The sequence below is a fragment of the Ailuropoda melanoleuca genome, chromosome 1, assembly GCF_002007445.2.
Source record: "Ailuropoda melanoleuca isolate Jingjing chromosome 1, ASM200744v2, whole genome shotgun sequence".
Lineage (NCBI taxonomy): Eukaryota > Metazoa > Chordata > Mammalia > Carnivora > Ursidae > Ailuropoda > Ailuropoda melanoleuca.
This window is the reverse complement of record NC_048218.1, coordinates 138,073,372-138,095,838: the sequence shown is the minus strand read 5'-3', so window position 1 is coordinate 138,095,838 and position 22,467 is coordinate 138,073,372. Positions and strand designations below refer to the sequence as shown.

The window sequence follows — 22,467 nt, the reverse complement described above, 5'->3', positions numbered from 1 at the left end:
ACCAAAGCCCAGAGAAGTGAGCCAAGTGTCCAGCGTCACATAGCTTACAAGATGTGAAGCTCTAGGTTTGAATGCCACTGGCTTCAAAGTCTTCATAACGCCTTGCTCTCTGTTTTAGACCCTTTCTTTTCAGAGACGTGTCCAGTAATTAATCAGAAGGGATGGGAAGGCCGTACAGGGGACTCAAGTAGGCGCTACGTGCAGAGACAATTTAGTATAGGGAGAAGTCTGAGATCAGAGTGGGGAGACGGGAGGGCACTGCACAGCCTCAGGTGCATGAGACTCAGGACTCAGCCTCGCTGGCATCAATTTATTCTTGTAAAAAAAAAAAAGGGTTTTAATTAGGTGATCTTTACCGGCATTTCCAGCCCTAAAGTAACGTGTCTCTGAAGTAGTAAGAGGGCACCCACAGCTTTCTTTTCTCCAAGGGTCATGATGTGCTGATTCTGGGCCGTCCCCAGAGATGGTTGGGCTCCGTGCCACCAGCATCAGACCTGGGGAACAGTTAAGTGGGACGCGAGTCCAGTGCTCCCTCCTCAGCTGCCCTATGATTGTTGAGGGTCTGGAAACAGCCCCCGCACGGGTGTAAAAACAAAACTGAGCGCCGAGAGAGCGTGACAATCACTTCTGGGGGTTCCGGTGGAGCCCGACGGGTGGAGGGGGCTGCCCCGGAGGCCGGCGCTCTGGCCCCGGCGGCAGCGGGAGGTGTCGCTGGGGCGCGGCGCGCGTAAGGGGCGGGGGCGAAGCTCCGGCGAGCAAAGTCCAGGCCCCGCGGCCGCAGCACCCCGCGCCCCCGGAGGCTCGGACAGAGAGCGCGAGGTCCGAGGTGAGTCAGGCCCCGCGCTCCGGGCCGCGGCGGGAGACCCCAGGGCTGCTGCACCTGAGACCCCGACAGCGCGGCCTCCGCCCGGTGCCCCTCGACCCCGCGGCCGTGTGCCCGGCTCGCACCCCTCGGTGGCGGGCTGTGAGGAAGCTGGTTGTACCCCCGAGCTGGGCCGGGTGCACCTGGACCTGAGGCTGTTGGTTTCTCCCCAGGTTGAGATGGATCTTGAGGCGGGAAGGAACGGAACCGTCCCGTGCCCCAGGAGAGCGGAGGGCGACTTTGAACTGGGCGGCAGCAGGTACCTCACCAGCAGCCACCGCTTTCCCTTACGCCCTTCAGCAGGGCCGAGCTCGGCTTTGGAAAGTGGAGCAAAGTCTGTCGATGCCTTTGTGTCAGGGGCTTCTGTGGAGGGTCTTGTCTAAGGTTCTGACTCTCCTCAAGGAGTGTCACAGAGGCTTTTTCTGGAACAGGCTTAGGAACAAGAGGCTGCCTTCAAAAGTGTCGCTTCCCCACTCTGTGCGGGGTGATTCGATGACTATCTGTGCTGTGTAACATTCCTTGCATTATATAACTCAGAACTTTTACAAGTAACTTTCATAAACATCATCTGAGTTTTCTTGCTAATAGAGCATCAGACATCTGCTGTTGATGGTTGCACTTCTTGAACAAGACCAGTGAAGCAAAAAAACAGCAGCAACAGCAACAAAAACCCTGCTCCCCCTGTTAATTCCTCTTCCTCCAGTGTTATCCCCTCCCCCATGCCTCTCCCAGCACCTCGAGGGCTCGCATTTCTCCCTTTGGGGCAATGAAGTGGGGAGGGGGGCCGTGGGCAGGCTCATTCTTCTGTAATCTGGGCTTCTAAATCAGTGTTTGTTCAGACGCCAGGGGAAACCCTCAGTCTTCATTTGCTTGCCCTTTCTCTGTGGCTAGCTCTTTGGTTCTCAGCGGCCCTTGTCAAGCGCACTTCACAGGCCTGGGTAGGGGCAGTAACAAGTCAGTGGTGTGTTGTCTTTGTTTCCTCTTTCAGTGTGGGAGTAGTGAATCATTTTCGCCTTTAGCCTCAAATAGTTTCTGGGGCTCTTAGGGTTTCTGAGTTCATGCCAGGCCACCCAGAACTAATTGACCTGTGTCATCAAGTAATCACCCAGAGGGACAAATTTATCAGGTTCTGTAATGTGTCCTCAGGCTGCAAGGGGCCTGATTAGCCAACTGAAAATATACCTACCTGATGTTTAAAGAATTATTTTAGTCTGTTAACTTCTTCCAACAGTGATATTGCTCTATTCCTTCTAAGTACCATGGTATTCATTCATAGAAAATTTAGTTTGCCAAATAGAATTAGAAAACAGATGGTTGGTATTATTTCTACCAGAGGAGAAAAAAATGCGGTTTTCATCAGCTGGCAGTATAGGCTGGGATTGACGATGAATCTATAAATAGATGGCATTTTTATGAAGGCTATTTATGTATTTCACTGGCTGAACATTTGATGAGTGCACAAAAGAGCTCTCCCTGCAAAAGATGCAGTAATCCTCCAGAACCCAAGGGAGTTCTCAGAAGTGAAGTCCATAGCCTTGTATTGGCAACACAAGAAAACAGTTCAGAAGAGTCATACAGGAAGTTAATAGTAGTTAAGACCGGAAGATTAAGAAAGTATATGTTGAGACTAATTTTTACTAAAAAAGCAGACCAAAGCTTATTCACTGCAAAGAAGTCAAGCTCCCTTCAGCTATTTAGGGCAAATGGCAAGTTAGTTATATGCTAGTTCCAGTCGTGCTGCTACATTGCCTACGGCACCTTCTTCTGAACATATTTAGTGGCAGATGTCTGTCTGATTTTAACAAATGTTCTAAATAATTTGGGATCAAGTCTTATGAGCAAAACTTTATCATCTACCTAAACTAAATAATTAACAAATTAAGCTAAATAAATGCATTTAGATTAAAACAATCTCTGTGCTCACGGAGTTTACATTATTGTAGGGAGGTGAGATATAAAGAATACTTGTGCAAAATAAGTAAGCTAGGCAAATGTTAGAAGATAATGAATGCTATGGAAAATGTTAATCAAGGTTAAGGAAATCAGGAGTGCAAGGAGGAAGTAGTTTGCAATTTTAAATAGGGTGGTTAAGGTAGGTCTTATTGGGAAGGCAGTATTTGAGCAAAGACTGAAATGACAGGAGAGAGCCGTGTGGACGTCTGAGGGGACAGCATTCCCAGCAGAGGCATCTGACCATATAAAGACCCTGCTATGCGAACATGTTTGGTGTGTTCACAGAACAGCAACAGCAGAGAAGCCAGGGTGGCTTGAAGCAAAGCAAACAGGAAAAGGAGTAAGAAATGGGGTCAGAGAGGTAGCAAGGAGACAGATCATGTAGAGGCCAAAATCCAATGTAAGAATTTTGGCTTTTACTCTGAGCAAAATGGCAGCCATTGAAGGCTTTTGAACAGAGGAATAGCATGATCTGACTTGAGCTTGCGAATGATTATCTGGAGGCTGTGTTGAGGGTAGACTGAAGGTGGCATAGCTGAAAGTAGAGAGACTAGGCAGGAGTTCTCCTGGGCTATTGGGATAGCAGTAAAAGTGATGAGTAGTGGTTGAATTCCAGAGGTATTGTGAACGTAGAGCCAACGGGATTTCCTGACACCACTCTCTAAAATCTTTCAGAAGAGTAGACTTTATTCTCTTTTTAGATCAATACGTATTTTTTTAGCAACGGAAGAATTTAATTTTTTCCCAGATATTAACCTATGTATTTTCTTTCTGTGTATGAGCTCTGCAAGGCAGGTGACCATTTCTCATTCATTCAGATATCCTTGTAGTACCTTGGACAGTTACCTTTGCACCCTGATTGGCTTGCAGTGTTTGTTAAACTAGATAATTCGGACAATTTGTGGATATCACTGTTTTATAGTTGAAAAATAGTCGGATGTGATAACTACTCAAGTTTATATTCAATTGACTGTGAAATATTTGGTAACAGTTTTAAATTCAAACAATTATATATATATTTTTTATAGGAACCAAGACAAGAAAAAAAAGAAGAGAATGAACCTGATCGGACCATTAACTTTGGTAAGCTGTGAAATATTAAATGTGAATAATTCTTGTTTTCCTTCAAATTTGGTGTCTTAAATCCACAGATATGGAGCCAGTACTTTAAGATTGTCCTAGGTTGGCTTCCTGTAGTCAACGAACCACATTCTCAAGGTAGATATAAAAGAGGTAGGGATAGACTGGCTGTGAAACAGAGCAGAGCTAGGACTTGAGTTCATAGCACCTCACACACAAACTGATTTCAGGAAAACACAGCTCTGCATTTGCTTCTCTCTCTCACACACACACACACCACCACCACCACCATTACTGCTGTCACACCCACCCACCCAATTTTGCTTAAATAAGCTTGCATATAAAGAAAACTATTGTTAACTACAGAAATTTAGAAATAAGTAAGAAATCTATGTTCACATTTGACTTCCAAGAAAATTGATTACACATGGAGTAGCTGTTAGAGATTCTGATTATGTTTAACACAATTGTCAGTGGCTTTCTGCTGGCACAAGGCAAGCCAACATATTTTTGGAAGAAGTCTAATCTGTTTTTCTTTTGTCAAATATGTCTCAGAGAGGTGGGCCGAGAAAGCATTTGCCTACTCTGAGTAAGTAGGATGGGTTTCAAACTATGACAGCCATTATTCCATAGCAAAGAAGGTGGTGCTCAGTGGCATGTCGGCTGAAATCTGCCGCTTAGTAAGTAAGTGGGTGAAAAGACACCAAAACATCCTCAGTTTCAAACATTGGTACACATTTCTCATGTCACCACAAAGCCCCTGTTCATTCTCTTCTCCTTTATTTTTGTAGTGTTTTTATTTTAAAAATTTAGTGCTTTAAAGAATAAATTGTTTGTAAAACTAAATCTGGTTTTAATGTACATGTTTTAGATCTGCTTCCTACAGCAAATAAAACACCACAAACCTTGAGGCAGAAATTGAATACATTTAATCTGAACTCAAATGTTAAAATTTAAATTAAATTGAAATATAATCTTTTCTGCCTCTGAATAGATATTTTTTGTCCTGAAATACGTTCAGGACAAAACTGTTGTTAACAAGAATTAAAAACTCTTTGTTTGGTTGAAAATCACTTAAGTGTAAGTTTGCTTAGGGAACTGTGCTGTTGCTGTGAAATTCTTATAATTTTAAATTTAACCTTAGAGACAGTGAAGTTTTATTTAAGTAGTATGAAAAGCATTTAAAATGATCCTCAATTTTATGCAAGTGATCCTCAATTTTATGCAAGTGTTCACTAAAGAGAATATGACTTGATGCCCTCATCCTGTGCTTGTAACAGTGGCCAGTAGACCAAAGTGCTCTATCTCCCTTCCCTCGGAGCCACTAAAATGAACCTTGGAAACACTAATCCCTGTTCTAGCAATTTTAGGGATACTTCTCCATTTGCTCTTGACTTTACCAGCTCCCCTGTTCTGCTCCAAGCTCCACCTGGCTTCTGACCCTTTATCTCTTTCGGCACTTGTGCTTGCCCTGCGTGTTTGATGATGGAATTTGGCCTCCCCATACTGAACTTCTGGAACTCTGTGAGAACAGTTTGCACACCCCTCCTCCCCACCAAGTGTGTCTGACCTCAGACTGCCCTGGCCTGTCGACCCTGTTTGACTCAGCTTCAGCTCTCAAAGGCCCCACTCTGCCAAGCCTGACTCATCACTCATTCTCCTGATGACTGTGTCTCGTCCCCAAAAGGGGGTGGGGTGAGGGAAATGGGTAGAGGGAAAAAATTAAAAAGAGAGGACAGGGAGCACCTGGGTGACTCAGTTGGTTAAGTAACTGCCTTTGGCTTTGGCTCAGGTCATGATCTGAAGGTCTTGGGATCAAGCCCCACATTGGGCTCCCCGCTCAGCAAGGAGTCTGCTTCTCCCACTGGCTCTGCACCTCCTCCCACCTGGCTCATGCCCTCTGTCTCTCTCTCTCTCTCAAATAAATTTAAAAAGATATTTTAAATAAATAAAAGGGACTGAGGGGAAGGTATAGAAATGGAAATATAAGAGAAGATAGATGTAATCTAGAAGGCAGAGGAAGAGAGAAGAAGACAGAGAGAACCATAGAATGATCAGTCAAAAGCAGGAAGAAAACCTGAGAAATGAGGGTTAAAAAGACAGTGAGGGAAAAACTCTTTGAAGTCCTGTGACATTGCTCAGCTGGTTAGTTCTTGGGCATCGTACATGTCACTGTAACAACTAGTATCAGCCTTCTAAGTGATAGTACTAAGTACACTGTATAGTGACAGCGCTAAGTCTAGGAGGGTTGGTGTGGCCCACCAGGCCTTTTTTACCTCTTTCTAACGTCATCTCCTACACTGTGCACTCCAGGATTTCCCCTGCAGGGGTTTCCTGAACACTGCATGCAGTTTCTAGGCACCTTGCTAATCTCAGCCTAAACACCCCCACTTCACCCCCCAATTCTTCTTCAGCAGATTCACCCTTATCCTTCCAGATTCTTAGGGAGCATCGTCTCCTTAAGCAGGACTTCCCTAGAGTACACATGTAGACAACCCATTATGTCATTCATTCCACTTCTGAGCTGCCTTTTACAAACCTAACTTAAACCTCTTAAAGGGAACTTATCCACGAGACTCAAACGATCTGTTTCCTCCCTATTCGTAATTCTCCCTCTGAAATATTTTGAACGTTGTTTTAAAGGATGTGATGTGATGTGTGTGTGTGTGCATGTGATGTGTGTGTGCATGTAGTGAGTTCAAAACAACTAGGAATAAACATTAAGTACTTAATGTACTTAAGTACTTAAGTACCTAGCTGCTTTGAACTCACTACAGGTGGAGCTCTGGAAGATCAAACCATATTTCTTAATGGAACTAGACTTTTATCCTTTCTGATTATATTGTAATCACTTATCCAAAGAAGATACTTATTAAACAGAATCAGATTATTTCTTCACAGAATATAAAAATAAAGAATCATAAAATTAATCTGTCAATACTGTGGATGGAAATCCTCCTTCTACCCTATTACATTTCCCTGCAACTACCGACCTTAAATGCAAAGTACTGACCTTAGAGGTGCCTGAGTGGCTCAGTTGGTGAAGTGACTGACTCTTGGTTTTGGCTCAGGTCATGATCTCAGGGTCCTGGGATTGAGCCCCGCAATGGGCTCCTGCAGGGCTCTGCACTCAGTGGAGAGTCTGCTCAAGGATTCTCTCCGTCTCCCTCTGCCCTGCTCCCCACCCCCACTCACTCTTGCACATGTGCTCTCTCTCTCTTTAAAATAAATAAATAAATATATTTTTTAAAAAAAGTACTGACCTTAAATAAAACCCAAAGAACATATAGTTGTGGAGAGAGAAAAATTCTTTTCTATAAAGTATTATTTTATTTCCTTTCTTTTTATTTTTTAGTTTCGATATTCTGACTGGCAGGATAAGCTATTGATGTCCCTGGGCACCATCATGGCCATAGCTCATGGATCAGGTCTCCCCCTCATGATGATAGTGTTTGGACAAATGACCGACAAATTTGTTGATACTGCAGGAAACTTCTCCTTTCCAGGTAAGCATTTGTCTATTATTTTTTTGGAACATACATTGTACTCCTTTAACTGGATGAAAGTTCAGAAGTTGATTTTAGTATTTCTCATCTACTTGTTTAATGGTTTGCACTTCTGGCTGACTCCGGTTATCACTGAAGAAGTTATAAAATTCTCAGAACATTCCTTGAATACTCATTTAAATTTCAACAACTAGATCTATCCTGTTTGACTTTTTATACAGTGTAAGGAAACGTACAGAAAGATTTGCATCTAAAGAAAGCAGAGAAATCCCTCTATTGAGGACAGTGGGATAGTAATCTGACTAAATCTATGCAATGCCCATCCCTTTGGTAATTACGGACACATTTCAAAATACTTCAGCTAGTATGGCCATACTTCTTAGCTCTACTCTGCTTGTAAATCTGTTCCTGGTTTTCTTTTCTCTCCCTGCACCCTTTTTGTTAAAATTCTATCCATTTTCTGTCTTTAATTTGTGGATCAACCAGGTTGGCTGGAACTTGATATAACACTTCACTGAAGAGTGAATGGTTCCAATGTGAGAATGATGTGTTTTGAAACACACACAGGAGTGTAATTACTGAAGAGCCAAAGAGTCCCATAAGTTAATGTCATCTGTAAGAGGGACTGTGGCAACAGCACTGGAGTCAGGTTCCAGTGGACACAGTTATTTTCGTATTGGCCAGATTCAACACAGGAAGTGAAATCTTTATGCTTTCTACCAAGCCTGATGGCTCAGTTCCTCCCAAGAGACCTTGTGGGCACTAGCCTGGAGAAGATTGAGTGAAGCTTTATTGGCACACAGATGGTGGAATATAAGGGGAAAAAAACTGATAAAGGAAAGGCAGCTTACATAGCAAAGATACCTGAGAAAAAGTGGACTCTGTCATTTAGATCAGTAGGGGTTTTCAGTGTTTACTGATTCAGAACTACGTATTTGGTTAACATTAAAGAGCTTAAGTGTCCTGACCTAAGATAATAGGATTGCTTGATTTATACAATAGAATCTGTTTACATAAACATTAATATGTTTTAGAAATCTAGTAAAAGTGCCTTTTTAATTTTTTTTCATTTTTATTAAAGATTTTATTTATTTATTTGTCAGAGAGAGAAAGAGCACAAGCAGGGAGAGTGGCAGGCAGAGGGAGAAGCAGGCTGAGCTGGGAGCCCAATGCGGGGCTAGATCCCAGGACCCTCATGACCTGAGCGGAAGACATTTGCATAATCAACTGAGCTACCCAGGCATCCCAAAGTGCCTTTTTTAAAAGATTTGTATTTATTTATTTGAGGGAGAGAGAGAGAACAAAAGAGGGAAGGGAGAGGGACAAGCAGATTCTGCCCTGAGCGAGGAGCCTGATGAGGGGTGGATGGTTTGATGAGTATAAGTTTCAGTTTTACAAGATGAAAAAATTCTGGAGATTGTACAACAGTGTGAATATACTTAACACTACTGAACGTACACTTAAAAATGGTTAAGGTGGTAGATTTTGTTATGTATTTTATCTCAATTAAATTTTTTAAAAAATGAGGTTAAAATAATGCCACACACTTAGCACAGATGAATTAGTGTTTGGACCAATTTTATTAGCCCTGTTTTTGTTTTCACTAACACCAGAATAGTTCCACAACTTTCTTATTTGGAACAGTTTGTTTGTTTTTTACTTGTTTCTAATTATGCAACCAAATAGCTTTGAAGCTGGGCATGGCAGACAGGTGCCATGTGCTGTGCCCAGGGCCAAATTTAAGGTCTCTCCAGGGAATGGCAGGAGCAAGTCACTTACAAACCTGCAATTGCTGTGCTCCCCAGAGTTGCCAGCTTACTTTTTATAGCTTCCAGATGAAATGACCATTGGTCCTCTATAGCCACATTTGTCATTAGATTTATAGTCTGTCTTAGAGGATTTGTGATGGGAGGTCCCTCAAATGTTATTAATTTCCAATGTCCACTCTTTAGCAGTTTGTATAGACAATATTGTCATACCATTTTGGAGAAAGTGAAACCTTTAAATTTCATACTCAGTCTAAATCCAGAGAGCTCACTGGTATGTTGAGAGTTCTAGAGTTTAGCAAAAATCATGGAAGTGGAGAGAAGGTCAGGTAATTAGCTGTACTTAGCCTTGGCAGAGCTCACTTGCTTGTCTCACAGAGATGATGTTTATTTAAAGTCTATTCTTTAGGGGTGCCTGGGTAGCTCATTTGTTACGCCTCTGCCTTTGTCTCAGGTCATAATCCCAGAGTCCTGAGATCGAGCCCTGCATCGGGCTCCCTGCTCAGTGGGGAGCCTGCTTCTCCCTCTCCCTCTGCTGTGCTCTATTTCTCTCTCAAATAAATAAAATACTTTTTAAAAAATCTATCCTTTAGAACTGTTGGACTCTTGGACATTTGGATTTAATGAGAGCCAAATAGGAAGGGAATGTTAAAAGAAAACAAGGTATAAATTACAAGAGGGTTGGACAGTGAATGATTGTGAAGAGAACGCATCCTGTCAACAAAATAAAGCTCCTCGGTGACAAGGTTTCTTCCCTCACAATGACTCAGTTGTGCAGAAACTCTGCACATTCTGCATCCCAAACCTCAAGGACAGAGTCAGAGGAGACATTTTTTATGCAGAGTATCAGGAACTTGATATATTTTATGTCAAGCCTATGTAACTGTAATGATCTAGAAAATTCTGTAGAGAAATCAATACACCCTGCCTGCCTTTGCATTGCTGTGTCGTTGAGAGGAAAAGGCATACTGGAGACCGCAGTTACCTTAACTAACTGCACGTACTGCCTAGGTTGCCTGGACAAACACCAACTCTTCGTTTTGTGCTGAATATTTCCATATGATAGGAGAAGTTCTAGGCAGAATTGAGGGGGGCAGACATTGATTTGAGACTTAAACATGACATCAGGACTCTCTGTGTAATGTCTCCCTAGGTAACCCTTAAAATGTGCAGTTATTTAGGCCCATCCCTTACCAGCTGTATGTATGACCTTGGGCAAGTTACTTAACCTCTGTAATTCTTTCTGTGCTCATCTTGGAAAGGTGATCACAGACTTACTGACAGAATTAAATGAGATGATTCATGTAAAGCGTCTGGAAGTTAGTAAATGATCAATAAATACTGGGGAAAACTAGCTGAGACAACTTGGAAATGAAATGACCACTCTAAAATTCTGTTTCTTCATCCATAAAATGAATGGACTTTACGGGAGCTCTCTAAAATGAATAGGCAACATCAAGAATTCTCCATTTCCTTGTTCTGGGAGACATTCAGGCAGAACAGAGTGGGGGTTCTCCATCCTAGCACATAGAATCAAATGGGGATACTTCTTAGAAATGTGATGCTCTGGACTCAGCCAGAGGTTCTTATTGAACTCTTCTTTCATGGATCCTGGGCAACTGTATCTTTTTTAAGTTCTCCATGTGAGTCTAACAGGCACATAACATTGAGAACCCCTGAACCAGGTGACTTGGAGATTGTTTATATGGGTATAATAGGTATGGTGGGTAGAATCTGAGAAGACCAGGCCTAGGCCCTTTTAAATCTAGAGTCCCATTAGATTTCCAGATCTAGAATTCCAGATCTAGAGTCCCATGAGATGTCTGGATCTAGAATCCTGTGAGATTTCTAGATCTAGAATCCCATGAGATTTCCTGATATAGAATTTCATATCTAAAGTCCCATAAAATTTCCTGGTCTAGAATTCCAGATCTAGAATCCTGTGAGAGTTTTCTGATTAGAATTTCAGATTTAGAGTCCCATAAAATTTCCCGGTCTAGAATTTCAGATCTAGAGTCCCATGACTTTTCTGGGAACATGTCAACACACATCTATCTTACCTTAGTCCTCGGGCAGCAGAAACTCTCCTAGGAACTCCTAGGGTTATATCCAGGCCTAGATTGCCATTCTTGGCTTAGATTCTGAGAAAGGAGCATTTCAAATTTTAAATGTCCATAGATTCTTATTTCCTAGGAGGGAGAATTCGTCTGAGTTATAATATCCTCACTAAGAGAATGTAAACATTTGAGGTAGGCATTTGGAGGAGAGTAATATTCATTTAAGATTCTACCTGATTTTTAAGTTCTGGGGAAAAACTAACCCTATACACATATTTGTGGAGTTTTCCCAAGGTTTGAACAATGATTTCCACCATTACCAAGCTTTAAGGAGCTTGTTTGCCTCTAGTAAAGTGGAAACACTTTACTGTGAACATCAGTAGAAGTTACAGTTTTGTGGGAGAAATTATGCCACAGTCAGGGCCACAAGCCTGCTAACTGATCCTGACAGTAGTTGAAGTTTTAAGTGCATCCCGACCTTAGTCCCCTTTGGAAGAAAATAAGGAAGACACACCACAACCAGAAAACATGACTATTGGGTTATTTACACATGATAAGTGAACAAAGACTAGTTTCTATCCTAGCATCATGGTAAATGGGAAATACCTACTCTGGTATGTTTTCTCAACAATGCTGTGGTGACATTTTGTCCTATTATTTTGACATGGGCTGTTTCCTTTACACTTTTTCATTTTGTGTGTTCTTTTAATATTTTAAAGGATTTTATTTATTTATTTGAGAGAGAAAGAGCATGAGTGGGGGAGCAGAAGGAGAGAGAGAAGCAGACTCCCCACTGAGCAGGGAGCCCAACTCGGGGCTTGATCCTAGGACCCTGGGATTATGACCTGAGCTGAAGCCAGACACTTAACCAACTGAGCCATCCAGGCGCCCCTCACTTTGTGTTTTTTAAAAAGTGAAAATAAGGGTACCTGTGTGGCTCAGATGGTTAAGCATCTGCCTTCAGCTCAGGTCATGATCTCGAGGTCCTGGGATTGAGCCCTGCATTGGGCTCCCTGCTCAGTGGGGAGTCTGCTTCTCCCTCTGCCCCTCCCCCGCTCGTGCTCATTTTCTCTCTCTCTTTCACAAAAATAAATAAATAAAATCTTTTTTTTAAAAAAAGCTTAAAAAATAAAAAGTGAAAATAAGTCACTACCACATGGAACAATCAGTGTAGTATGAAGTTAGGGGCTATATATATAGCGTTAGGACTCTCAGCCTACTTGCTAGTCGTGTGACTTTGGATAAGTTACTTTATCACTCTGTGCCTCAATTTCCTCATCTGTGAAATAGGGATTCACAAAACAGTCCTACCTCATAGGGTTGTGGTGAAAATTAAATGAATTAATACATGTAAAGTGTTCAGAACAGAGCCTGGCAGCTAATAAATGCTTAATACGTGCTAGATATTATTAAAACAAGAATGTCACATAGGCATTTTTACCAAAGGAGTTCAAATTAATAGACAATACATTTCCTTCCAATTAATAGCACTTAAAAAAATACCAGGATACAGTTTTGCCAGCAAACAGAACGTGGAATGAAGGGTGATGGTCAATGGCCAGTCTCATCTTTAGACAACTCACTTACCTTCCTTGTCTCTAATTTTCCCTCCTTTACAATGTATGTAACTCAACCTTTGTATTCCTTATGTCAAAAGGAAGCATGTAAGGGAAAGCACACATGTATTAAAATAAAAGTAACAGAAACAATTACCTGTAAAGTGCTTTTAGCCACTAAGAAAAAGTGCCCCTTAAATCCTGTATTTTCTCTTGAGACCATTTCTTTTTTCCTCCTCCACCTTCTATATGCTCTGTATGTCCTCCAGCAGCTCCTCTCTGCTGCTTTACGAAGCTGCTTTGCTAAAGGCCTGAGGCCGCCGGGATCAGGGAGGAACCTAGGAGGGCTACCTTTCCCCATCTGGGCCCTGGATGTGCTGCACCTAAACCCTTGAACTCTTTACTTGAGCAAAGTGAGAAGAATTCATTGAAGTTGAAAAGAAAAATGATTTTTAAAACCTGGTAACATCTATTAATAGTTCCACCTTTCAAAAATGTCTTATTTTTGTTTTGTTTTGTCTTTATTTAGTGAATTTTTCATTGTCAATGCTAAATCCAGGCAGAATTCTGGAAGAAGAAATGACTAGGTAATTGGCTAATACATACATCTATATATGTAGGTATTATATATATAAATACACATATTTATATATATAAGTATTTATGAAGTACTTTAAAAATGTTTTATTTGAGAATAATTGCAAACTTTCAGAGAATTATAAGAATATACAAAGAGTCTCTGTATACTCTTTACCTTTTTATTCTTTGGCCTATTGTTATCATTTTTTTTAAGATTTATTTATTTATTTTAGAGGGACAGAGAGAGAGAGAGAACATGAGCAGGGTAGGGGCAGAGGGAGAGAGGTAGAGACAGAATCTCAAGCAGACTCCTCACTGAGCGTGGAGCCCAACGTGGGACCCCATTCCAGGAGCCTGAGATCATGACCTGAGCCAAAATCAAGAGTCAGCAGCTTAATTGACCGAGCCACCCAGGCGCCCCTGACCTATTGTTATCATTTATAGCCACCCCCTTCACCTCCACCTCTGAAGTAACTTGCATACATCATCGTGGCCCCTTACTCATAAATACTTCAGTGTGGTTCCTAAGCATGGGATGCTCTCTTCATAACCGTAGCAGGATTATCAACATCAGTAAATTTAATATTGATAAAGTACTTTGATCTAATCTACTATCTGTATTCCTGTTTTGTCGGTTGATCCAATGATGTCTTTTATGGCATTTTCCCCTTCCTTTGCCTACTTAATAGAAATCTCAAAAGCCTGTGACATAATGTTTGTGCGTTTACTTATCAATTAATGTTGCTGACTTAAAAGAGCTCTAACTGTATGCTACTGCAGGCCTGAAAGGCTTCTATCCGGAGACAGTTTGTAAAATTATATAAAAAGTATCTTTGAAAGTATCAAAACTGAATTTGTTCTTTTTAAAGATACTAATTTTCCTCTACTTTAGTTAAGACTTCATTCAAAGTTAGCTTGAATTTATAATGTTTTCAGCATACTATTAAAAAAATATTTTTGAATTCTGCCAAAGAGGAAGAGGGTTTTTTGTTTTTGTTTCGGCAGGGGAGGGGGGTCTTTCTATAAACAATACAAGAAAACTTACACTAAGAACCATTTCACATGCTCAATCTGTTTGTCCCCATACTTGTAATGTGTGAATAGTAGTGAACTTTTTCAATAAAATAAGATATGGAGGTCTAGAATCTTAATCATGAAAGAAGAATCATGCCATTTCTACAAATTGTCAGTATCAGTTGTAAGATAATTCATTAACACCATTATTTTTTGCAGTTAACCACAAAATATATCTGTTTTCTGGTAATTCAAGTGAATAGATTTGCCATCATCGTCTTATAATTTAAGAAAGAGAAGAGAAAAAAAATTTAACGTGTATTGTTATGATGTCCTACACAATCTATATGATTTTGGTAAACTTAATTCCCAACCCTGAAGATTTTTCCTGAAAAAGATGAGTAAAGAGCAGTACTTAAAAGAAACTTGCTAATTATTTTCCAGGTATGCATACTATTACTCAGGGCTAGGTGCTGGAGTTCTCGTTGCTGCATATATTCAAGTTTCATTTTGGACTCTGGCAGCTGGCCGACAGGTCAGGAAAATCAGGCAGGAGTTTTTTCACACTATTCTACGACAAGAAATAGGCTGGTTTGATGTCAACGACACCACTGAACTCAATACACGGTTAACAGAGTAAGTGTATTGTTTGTGTCACACTTTCATAATGAAATTAACCACTAACTATGAAAATGTGCTGTAGTTAGATTTTAGATTAAAAAAAATTACTAGATGAAACATTTGATACCTATTGGGAATAGATCATCCGACAGCCATTTCTAGCATTTACAGCGTGTGCCCCATGCATTTTCCTTATCTGTTAGTTTGTTCTCCTCAGTGATTTAGTAGGTTAATTTGAAGACTGAGCTCACATATTTGTTCATCTCTCTATGGGGCTTGCTACAGGGCCTGACAGATGTTATCCATTCAGTTAAGATGGTTGAGTGAATGAGTACATGTGTGAATGAAGTCAGAGCAAGACTTGTCTCCATAATTGTTGGCTCTTCACTTACTCGACAAATACCTGAGGGCCTATTATATGCGACACACTCTTCTAGATGTTTATGCTGTACCATTGAATGAGATAAAGATCTCTGCCCTCTTGTTGCTTACTTTCCAGCAGGGGGAGATAGAAGACAAACTTTGTCTTCCTGGAGTTCCCAGCAAAAGAGTCCTGAGCCAATGAAGTAAAAAAATGCAGGAAGGTCAAGGTGTTTAGGACCTGGTTGGCCTCACTAAGGACTTCAGCTTTAACTCATAGTGAAATGGGCAGCCACTGGGAATTTTGATCTGAGGAGTAACATGAGACTTCCATTTCCAAAGGATCACACTGGCTGCTGTATTGAGAAGAGAGTGGGTTGAGAGTAGGGCTCAGGGTAGAAGCAAGTAGCCCTTCCCTGTGACTGCTGCAATGCCCTTCCTAACTCCTGCTTTTAAACACACGGACTCGTACGTTCAGAATGCTAATGCTTCTCCAATAGGATTAACTAATTTAATAGCATCAACTTGAATGATATGAACTTCTCAGAGGCATGCACTGATCCTGAATTTCTTCCCTTATGCAGTATTTAGGTGAGGAAAAATCCCATTCGAGAGGCTAAGACTGTGAACGAGCCTTGCAGTAGTGTGAACAAGATTTGCCTGTCTATGTGTTTGTCACATGTCTGCTTCAGCTCTCTGATTGAAGACCTCCTGCCTGTAACCACTTAGGTGTGATCTTTTTTAGTGACATCTCCAAAATCAGTGAAGGAATTGGTGACAAGGTTGGAATGTTCTTTCAAGCAGTAGCCACGTTTTTTGCAGGATTCATAGTAGGGTTCGTTAGAGGATGGAAGCTCACCCTTGTGATAATGGCCATCAGCCCTATCCTGGGACTCTCCACAGCTGTCTGGGCAAAGGTGTGTGAAAAGGGGGCTATTTTCCTGTGTGTTCACCCACACGTGCGAGAGTTATTTTCAACATGCAGGGTTCCGGTTCTTGTAGCTCTCCAGATCTGTGTGACATGTCAGTTGAAACCACATTACAAAGCACGTCAGTGCTGTAATAAATTCATTTTTAATGTGATTTAAAGTGTCAGTTATTACCTCAATTACAGATTTTTTTTGCACTGCTATTATTTCTTGGGGTAAATCTTCTGGCATAGTAGTTTAAACTACTTAAATGTTTATGTCCTTATTTAAGGAAACACAACTTTAAAACATAACATTCTTCCAAACTGTTACATCAGTATAAAAAAAATTGAAGTTTGGATTTGTTTTATTTATTTTTAATTGTTACCTGTGACAGTTAAGTGGCACTCTGCCAGTTTGGCCTTGCCAGAAGTGTATATATATATATATATATATATATATATATATATATATATATATAACCTGTCCTGCTTCAGACAACACTGCAGAGTTGAGAAGTTTTACTGACAATTTTTGCTCTTTTGGAGGTTGATGATTTGCTTAGTAATTTACTTATATCCTTTTTATTTCCATTATTCCTTTACCTGTGGCCTGCAATGTCTTCTTTATCCCTCTTAGTAGTAAGCAGAATGCCCATGAGTAGATCTGGAAGTATTGTTTTCATAGTAATTAAAATAGTGATACAATAAAGGCAAAAATAGTGACTCTCCAAAGCTATAAGGGTTTATTTTAGTTTATATTGCAATTAGCAGAGAAAAGCATAGTAGATGTGCAACTTGACGTTATTCCTGAAAACGCTATGCAGAGAATTACATGTGGTTGTTCTGTTCCTGACTACTCTGGGGAACACCACCAGGCTGGATCAGATCCAGCCTTTGCAGGGGTGGAAGGAGCCCCTGCATCTGGTACACGGACTGTTTGTTGTTCACTTCATGCCTCCACTGTTTGGGAAGGGATAGGGCTTGGGAAGAAAAGACAAGTTAAAGAATTGACCAGGCCACCTTTTAACTTTTCTTCCCGTATGAAAGTCACGAATGTTTCTCCTCTGTCCAGATACTCTCAGCATTTAGTGACAAAGAACTGGCTGCATATGCCAAAGCGGGCGCTGTGGCAGAAGAGGCTCTGGGGGCCATCAGGACCGTGATAGCGTTTGGAGGCCAGAACAAAGAGCTGGAAAGGTCAGGAAGGTTCTTTGTCCACGAGTTCAAAGAACCCACTTTTGCATTTTGTTGCTCATTCTTTTGTGGTGTGTGTTTACTACTTTCCTTTTCTTAGTATTAACCCCTCCCCCACAAAATATAGGGACACTTTGTTGATGTCTGGGGTTTAATGGCATTCTCTAAAGCAGGGATCTTTCCATTTATACGTTCCATGGAGTCCTTTGGCAGTCTGATGAAGCCTATGGACTCCCTCCTTAGAATAATAATTTTAAATGCATAAGACAAAATACAGAAGATTTCAAAGGAATCAATTATAGTGAAGTACAGTTCTCAAAATATTTTTAAATTGTGATACAGTAAATACCTCCCTTTGTTCTTCACATATTAAATAATAAGAGCGAACTGGGGGTTCAGTAACTACTGTAACTCTGAAGTAGAAAATGCAGGTAAGAGATACTTCAAGATATTTGTTTCAAGTGTAGCATGATATAAAAATGATCCGGGATCTCTATTGGCAACAAAGTCATAGTTACTGCTACTTCTGCAGTGATTTGTTGCCTGCGCTGATACTCCAAGGAAATGCTACATTTCAGGTCCAGGTTAGCGAAAATAATTATATAATTGTTTCCACATTCGAATTCCTTGACCGTGGATCCCAGGCCACTTAGCCCAGCTCTACAGGAAACTGACAGACAAAAACCAAAATGTCAGAACAAAGCCCACAGATAAAGGCTAGTCTGCTTTTCTTTAATGTCTCCAGGCAGTTTTCTTTAAATAGCGTGCCCTAATACAGTCAAGGTAGGGTTCTGCCTCAAGTTCTCTCTTGCATTCTGTGGCACTCCTGACACCCACAACTTTTTGCAAGAGAAAGTCTCTGCACATTCTCCCACCTTAGAAGCCATGTTTCCCCCAATTCCCTCCATTTTCTTTGCCTATTTTTCAATTCCTTGAGCCCTCTTCAAAATCACCATGTTCCTGGTTCTCTAATCTCTTCCTTTTTCTCTCTCACTGCTGCTTCCCTTACACAGTAGCCCACACAGAGCACACTAACCCTTCCCCGGGACCTCAGGATGGGAGTGTAATCAGTACTGCTCCATTAGCAGCAGTAAGCAAGCTGCCTCGGCAAAGGTAATTACAGCATGTCCTCCACTGTCACCGGAGCCTGGTGTCACATGGGGGCTGACCTGAATCTCTCTGGGCCTTGGGGCCCGGCCACACAGGACTGATCACAGGGCTGGAGGCGGCCAGCCGCTGGCTCCCCAGGGACGCAGCTCTGCAGAAGGAAAGCAGTGCCTGGTGCTGGGGAGAGCTCACTGAAATGTTGGCTGCTTTAAGTAATTAAAAACAGAAACTTTTTGGTGGCAACTGCATATTTTTAAAAACTGATGAATTCTCGACATCTCATTTGGTTAAACTGAAAAAGAAAAAGATACTTGTTTTTGTTAGAAATACACGATTTTATGTGATATTTTCCCCACAGGCTCGTTTTATATGCATTGTAGTTTTTCTTAATTTTAGGAAGCCAAAATTAAATTTTACACACTTTCTGTACCTAACATGGAAGGGTAGATTTCATTTAAACTGATGCAAACAAAAATTGTAATTCAGCAGACCCATTGTAGACATTTGTACCTTTGTATCCATCCTAGAAGCCAGAAATATGAATTTTAATTACTATTCAAAAATGTAATAGAATGAGCACTATTCAAGAGGAGATTAAATTCTGAAACAAGAATATTAATAATAAAAGGAATAGGTTTTGCCAGCTGTGGGCCAGCACCGTGGTAGCTGCTCTCTGTGATTATCTCTCAATATCAGAATTATCTTGCAAGGTAGGCATTATTATCTCCATTTTACAGGTAATGTAACTAAAATCTAGAAAAATTGAGTAAGAACCCTGTATGTCGTGACCACTTTATAACCTTGTGCTCTGGCTTGACAGTGGAAGATCAGCCTGACCAAAAAACAAAAATTAAAAGAAAACAAACAAAGAAAAAAAACCCTGAAAGCCCAAGTTTAAGTACAAGAATGTGTGAAATTCCAATGCCTCACCCAATGGGGCAATAGAGGAAGGTTTTTCTCTTCTCTAGAGAAAAGAAATTGAGCTGTGTAAAGAATCTATTGTAAGCATCCCGAAACATATTTACATTTTAGCGCCATTCTCCTTTGGCTTCGTTTCTCTTCTCCCACGTGAACCTTGGCTCTTGACGCTGGCCTTGAAGGTGATGGCAAAGCTCTTCCACCTCCCAGGAGTGAAGTTCAGTTCTGGAATAGCTATAGGGACCCTGGTTAGAATGGTAGGGACCAAGGGAGATGAGTGCAGGCCAGTAAAGAGAAGGCTCAGATGGGTTCTAGTCCTGGCTGATCCTGAATTGGTTCAATTCCCAGGAAGTTGGGTTTCAGCAGGGTTTCTTACTTTGTTCTTAAACCTCCAACTACACAGGAGGCGAATATGGCTCTGATCATGGGTTGTTTTCTTGTTACTACCTTTTCCCCTCATTTTCTGGTAGGTATGAGAAACATCTAGAAAATGCCAAGAAGATTGGAATTAAAAAAGCTATTTCAGCAAACATTTCCATGGGCATTGCCTTCCTGTTAATTTATGCATCATATGCGCTGGCCTTCTGGTATGGATCCACTCTAGTTATATCAAAAGAATATACTATTGGAAACGCAATGACAGTAAGTAGCTTTCCTAATATTTATGAAGAAACCAAAAATATTGTTTATCCATCGATGTTGTGTTTTCTTTCATATTCTTCCTTTTCAAAGAATGAGCCTGATTGTAGGCTTTTTTCTTTTGGTAAATCTTTGTGCTGTCCCGTGGGCAGAGCTGGCCTTCTAGAATACACATGGCACAATTATGAGTTGGGGGCAGAAACATAGCATGTAGTTAGACCACTTGAGAAGATATACAACATATAAAAGAAAGTAAAAATTGAATGAATTTATGAATGAACAAATATGGATTGGAGGCATCCTCTTCTGCCATTCGGTTTATTATATAAGAAAGTAAACATTATTATAGATAGGTCATAGTATGAGAGAATGCTGAATTTATATAATATAATGCATCAGCTATCCAAAACATATGATGGAAAGTTATTTTATTTTGTTTTCCAGAATGAACATAGGTTTATTTTGTGATTCTGAAAATAACATGTACAAAGTTATACAGAGGATTAGAATACAGAATTTTTGGAATTACAAATTACTTAGAATCTGATAATTCATATATACTTAATGATAACTTGTGGTGTAGATCTCCCAGATCATTATATATATACGTGTGTGTGTGTGTGTGTGTGTGTGTGTTTCTCTTTCAAAACTGGGATTATATTATGCTTATCTTTTTATAACCTTTTTTTAAAAGACTATTATAGAGAGAGAGAAAGAGTGCACAAGTTGGGGGGATGGCGGCAGAGGGAGAGGGAGAGACTCTTCAAGCAGACTCTCTTCTAAGTGCAGAGCCTGCACTTAGGGCTTGATCTCAGGACCCCCAGATCATGACCTGAGCCAAAATCAAGAGTCAAAATCTGCTCCCCAGATCATGACCTGAGCCAAAATCAAGAGTCAACCGCTTGACTGACTGAACCACCCAGGCACCCCTATAACCTTTTTTATAAACCAGCAATATTTTGTGACCGTCTTTACATGCCAGTGATGATCAAAACAACATGTAACCATTCAGAAAGCAATCTTTTAAAACCTGCACTTCCCTATGTTTCTAAATAGAGGATACTGAGGACCCTCATTTGGTTCTTTGTGATGAATGAGGACCATTAGGAAAGTTAATCATTTCAAAATGTTTCCCGGAATGGTATCTTCAGATTCCAGTAGGTGTTGAGGGCTGTTTGCTGGATGAGCTTTTCTAATTGTGGAGCCTATTTTTTCTTTCCTTTACTTACTTTCTTTTTTTATTCCTGGAGCTGATTTTTTTCTCATTTTGACCTCCTTCTGGGCGGTCAGCTCAGAAGCTCTCCACCTTCTTCACGTCCTCATTTGCTAAATTTTGTAAAGAAAAGGGGAAAATTGTGTCTCCTCTCTCTGGCCCAGTCTCCTCATTTGTACCATGTGGTTGGTGACATCTCCCCGGCAGGGCTGGAAAGTCAGAGCCACGATGCAGAGAGCCCAGCCACACCCCCTGCGAGAAGGGCAAGAGCTCTGGGGCATGAACTTTATAACATCCACTTTTTTAGAGACTTTTTGCTTCCTTACTGGTTCTTATCTGTATTGCAAACAGTGGATAAGTGTTTGTGGGATATTTGAATTCTGGGTATGTGAAGTGTGATTGTTACTGACTTCAGAGAAAGGTCAAGCTATGTGTAGAAGTTGCATCATGCCCATGTTTTCCTCAGTTAAGATTTGCTAATCATATGCATTCCTGAAGCTGCGTTCTTGGCTTTTCTATAGTAAAGGGAAATGTGTTCGTTTCTGTTTGCCCTAGTATAAAATAATTGTGTAAAGGAATTATTACTCAGTGCACACATGTGTGATTTAGTGATTTATAATGTGTGAACCGTTACTTTTTATATTAAAAATCTTATCAAAATATGTATGTAAAATGCTATTTTTAAGGGATATTCCACGGGCCCCAGATCTACTGTGTTTCATCTCGAACATGGAATTACTGTGTAATTCAATTCCATGCATAGGTAGAGAAAGTCATAACAATCTGAGTAACAATACTGATAGGACATGTTTCCCTCTAGTGGCCCTTGGCTTCAGAGTCAAGGAAATAGGTCTGAAAAACCTTTCTGACTCTGTTAAAGTTCAGGAGAAGAACAACAGATAGCTCGGCAAGGTAGACAAAGAAATATTTTTGAGATTGAAGAAGCCCATTGTGCAATGAAAGGTTATATTAACCTTATAAACTTTGCCCTCTTTCTTAAAAAAAAAAAAAAGATTTAAAGGGACACACCTAAACTTAAGCCTTAGTGTACTATGTGTTTCAAAGAGTCATACTTGAGGTAATAACAGGCCGCAGAATGGGGCGTATAACTGTTCCTCACGTTCTTTTGCTC

At 40.7% G+C, this 22,467-nt stretch overlaps 1 protein-coding gene across 1 annotated transcript in view; it reads left to right on the top strand.

Annotated features, from left to right (window-relative positions):
• Positions 1–656: 656 nt before the first annotated feature.
• Positions 657–22,467, top strand: part of ABCB4 (ATP binding cassette subfamily B member 4) — a 70,269-nt gene continuing 48,458 nt past the window's right edge. Inside the window, 9 exon segments of the mRNA XM_034667274.1 lie at positions 657–826; positions 1,036–1,121; positions 3,844–3,898; positions 7,251–7,401; positions 13,310–13,367; positions 14,818–15,009; positions 16,100–16,271; positions 17,337–17,461; positions 19,954–20,125. Coding sequence (XP_034523165.1) covers positions 1,042–1,121; positions 3,844–3,898; positions 7,251–7,401; positions 13,310–13,367; positions 14,818–15,009; positions 16,100–16,271; positions 17,337–17,461; positions 19,954–20,125 — 1,005 coding nt within the window. The 5' untranslated portion in view covers positions 657–826; positions 1,036–1,041.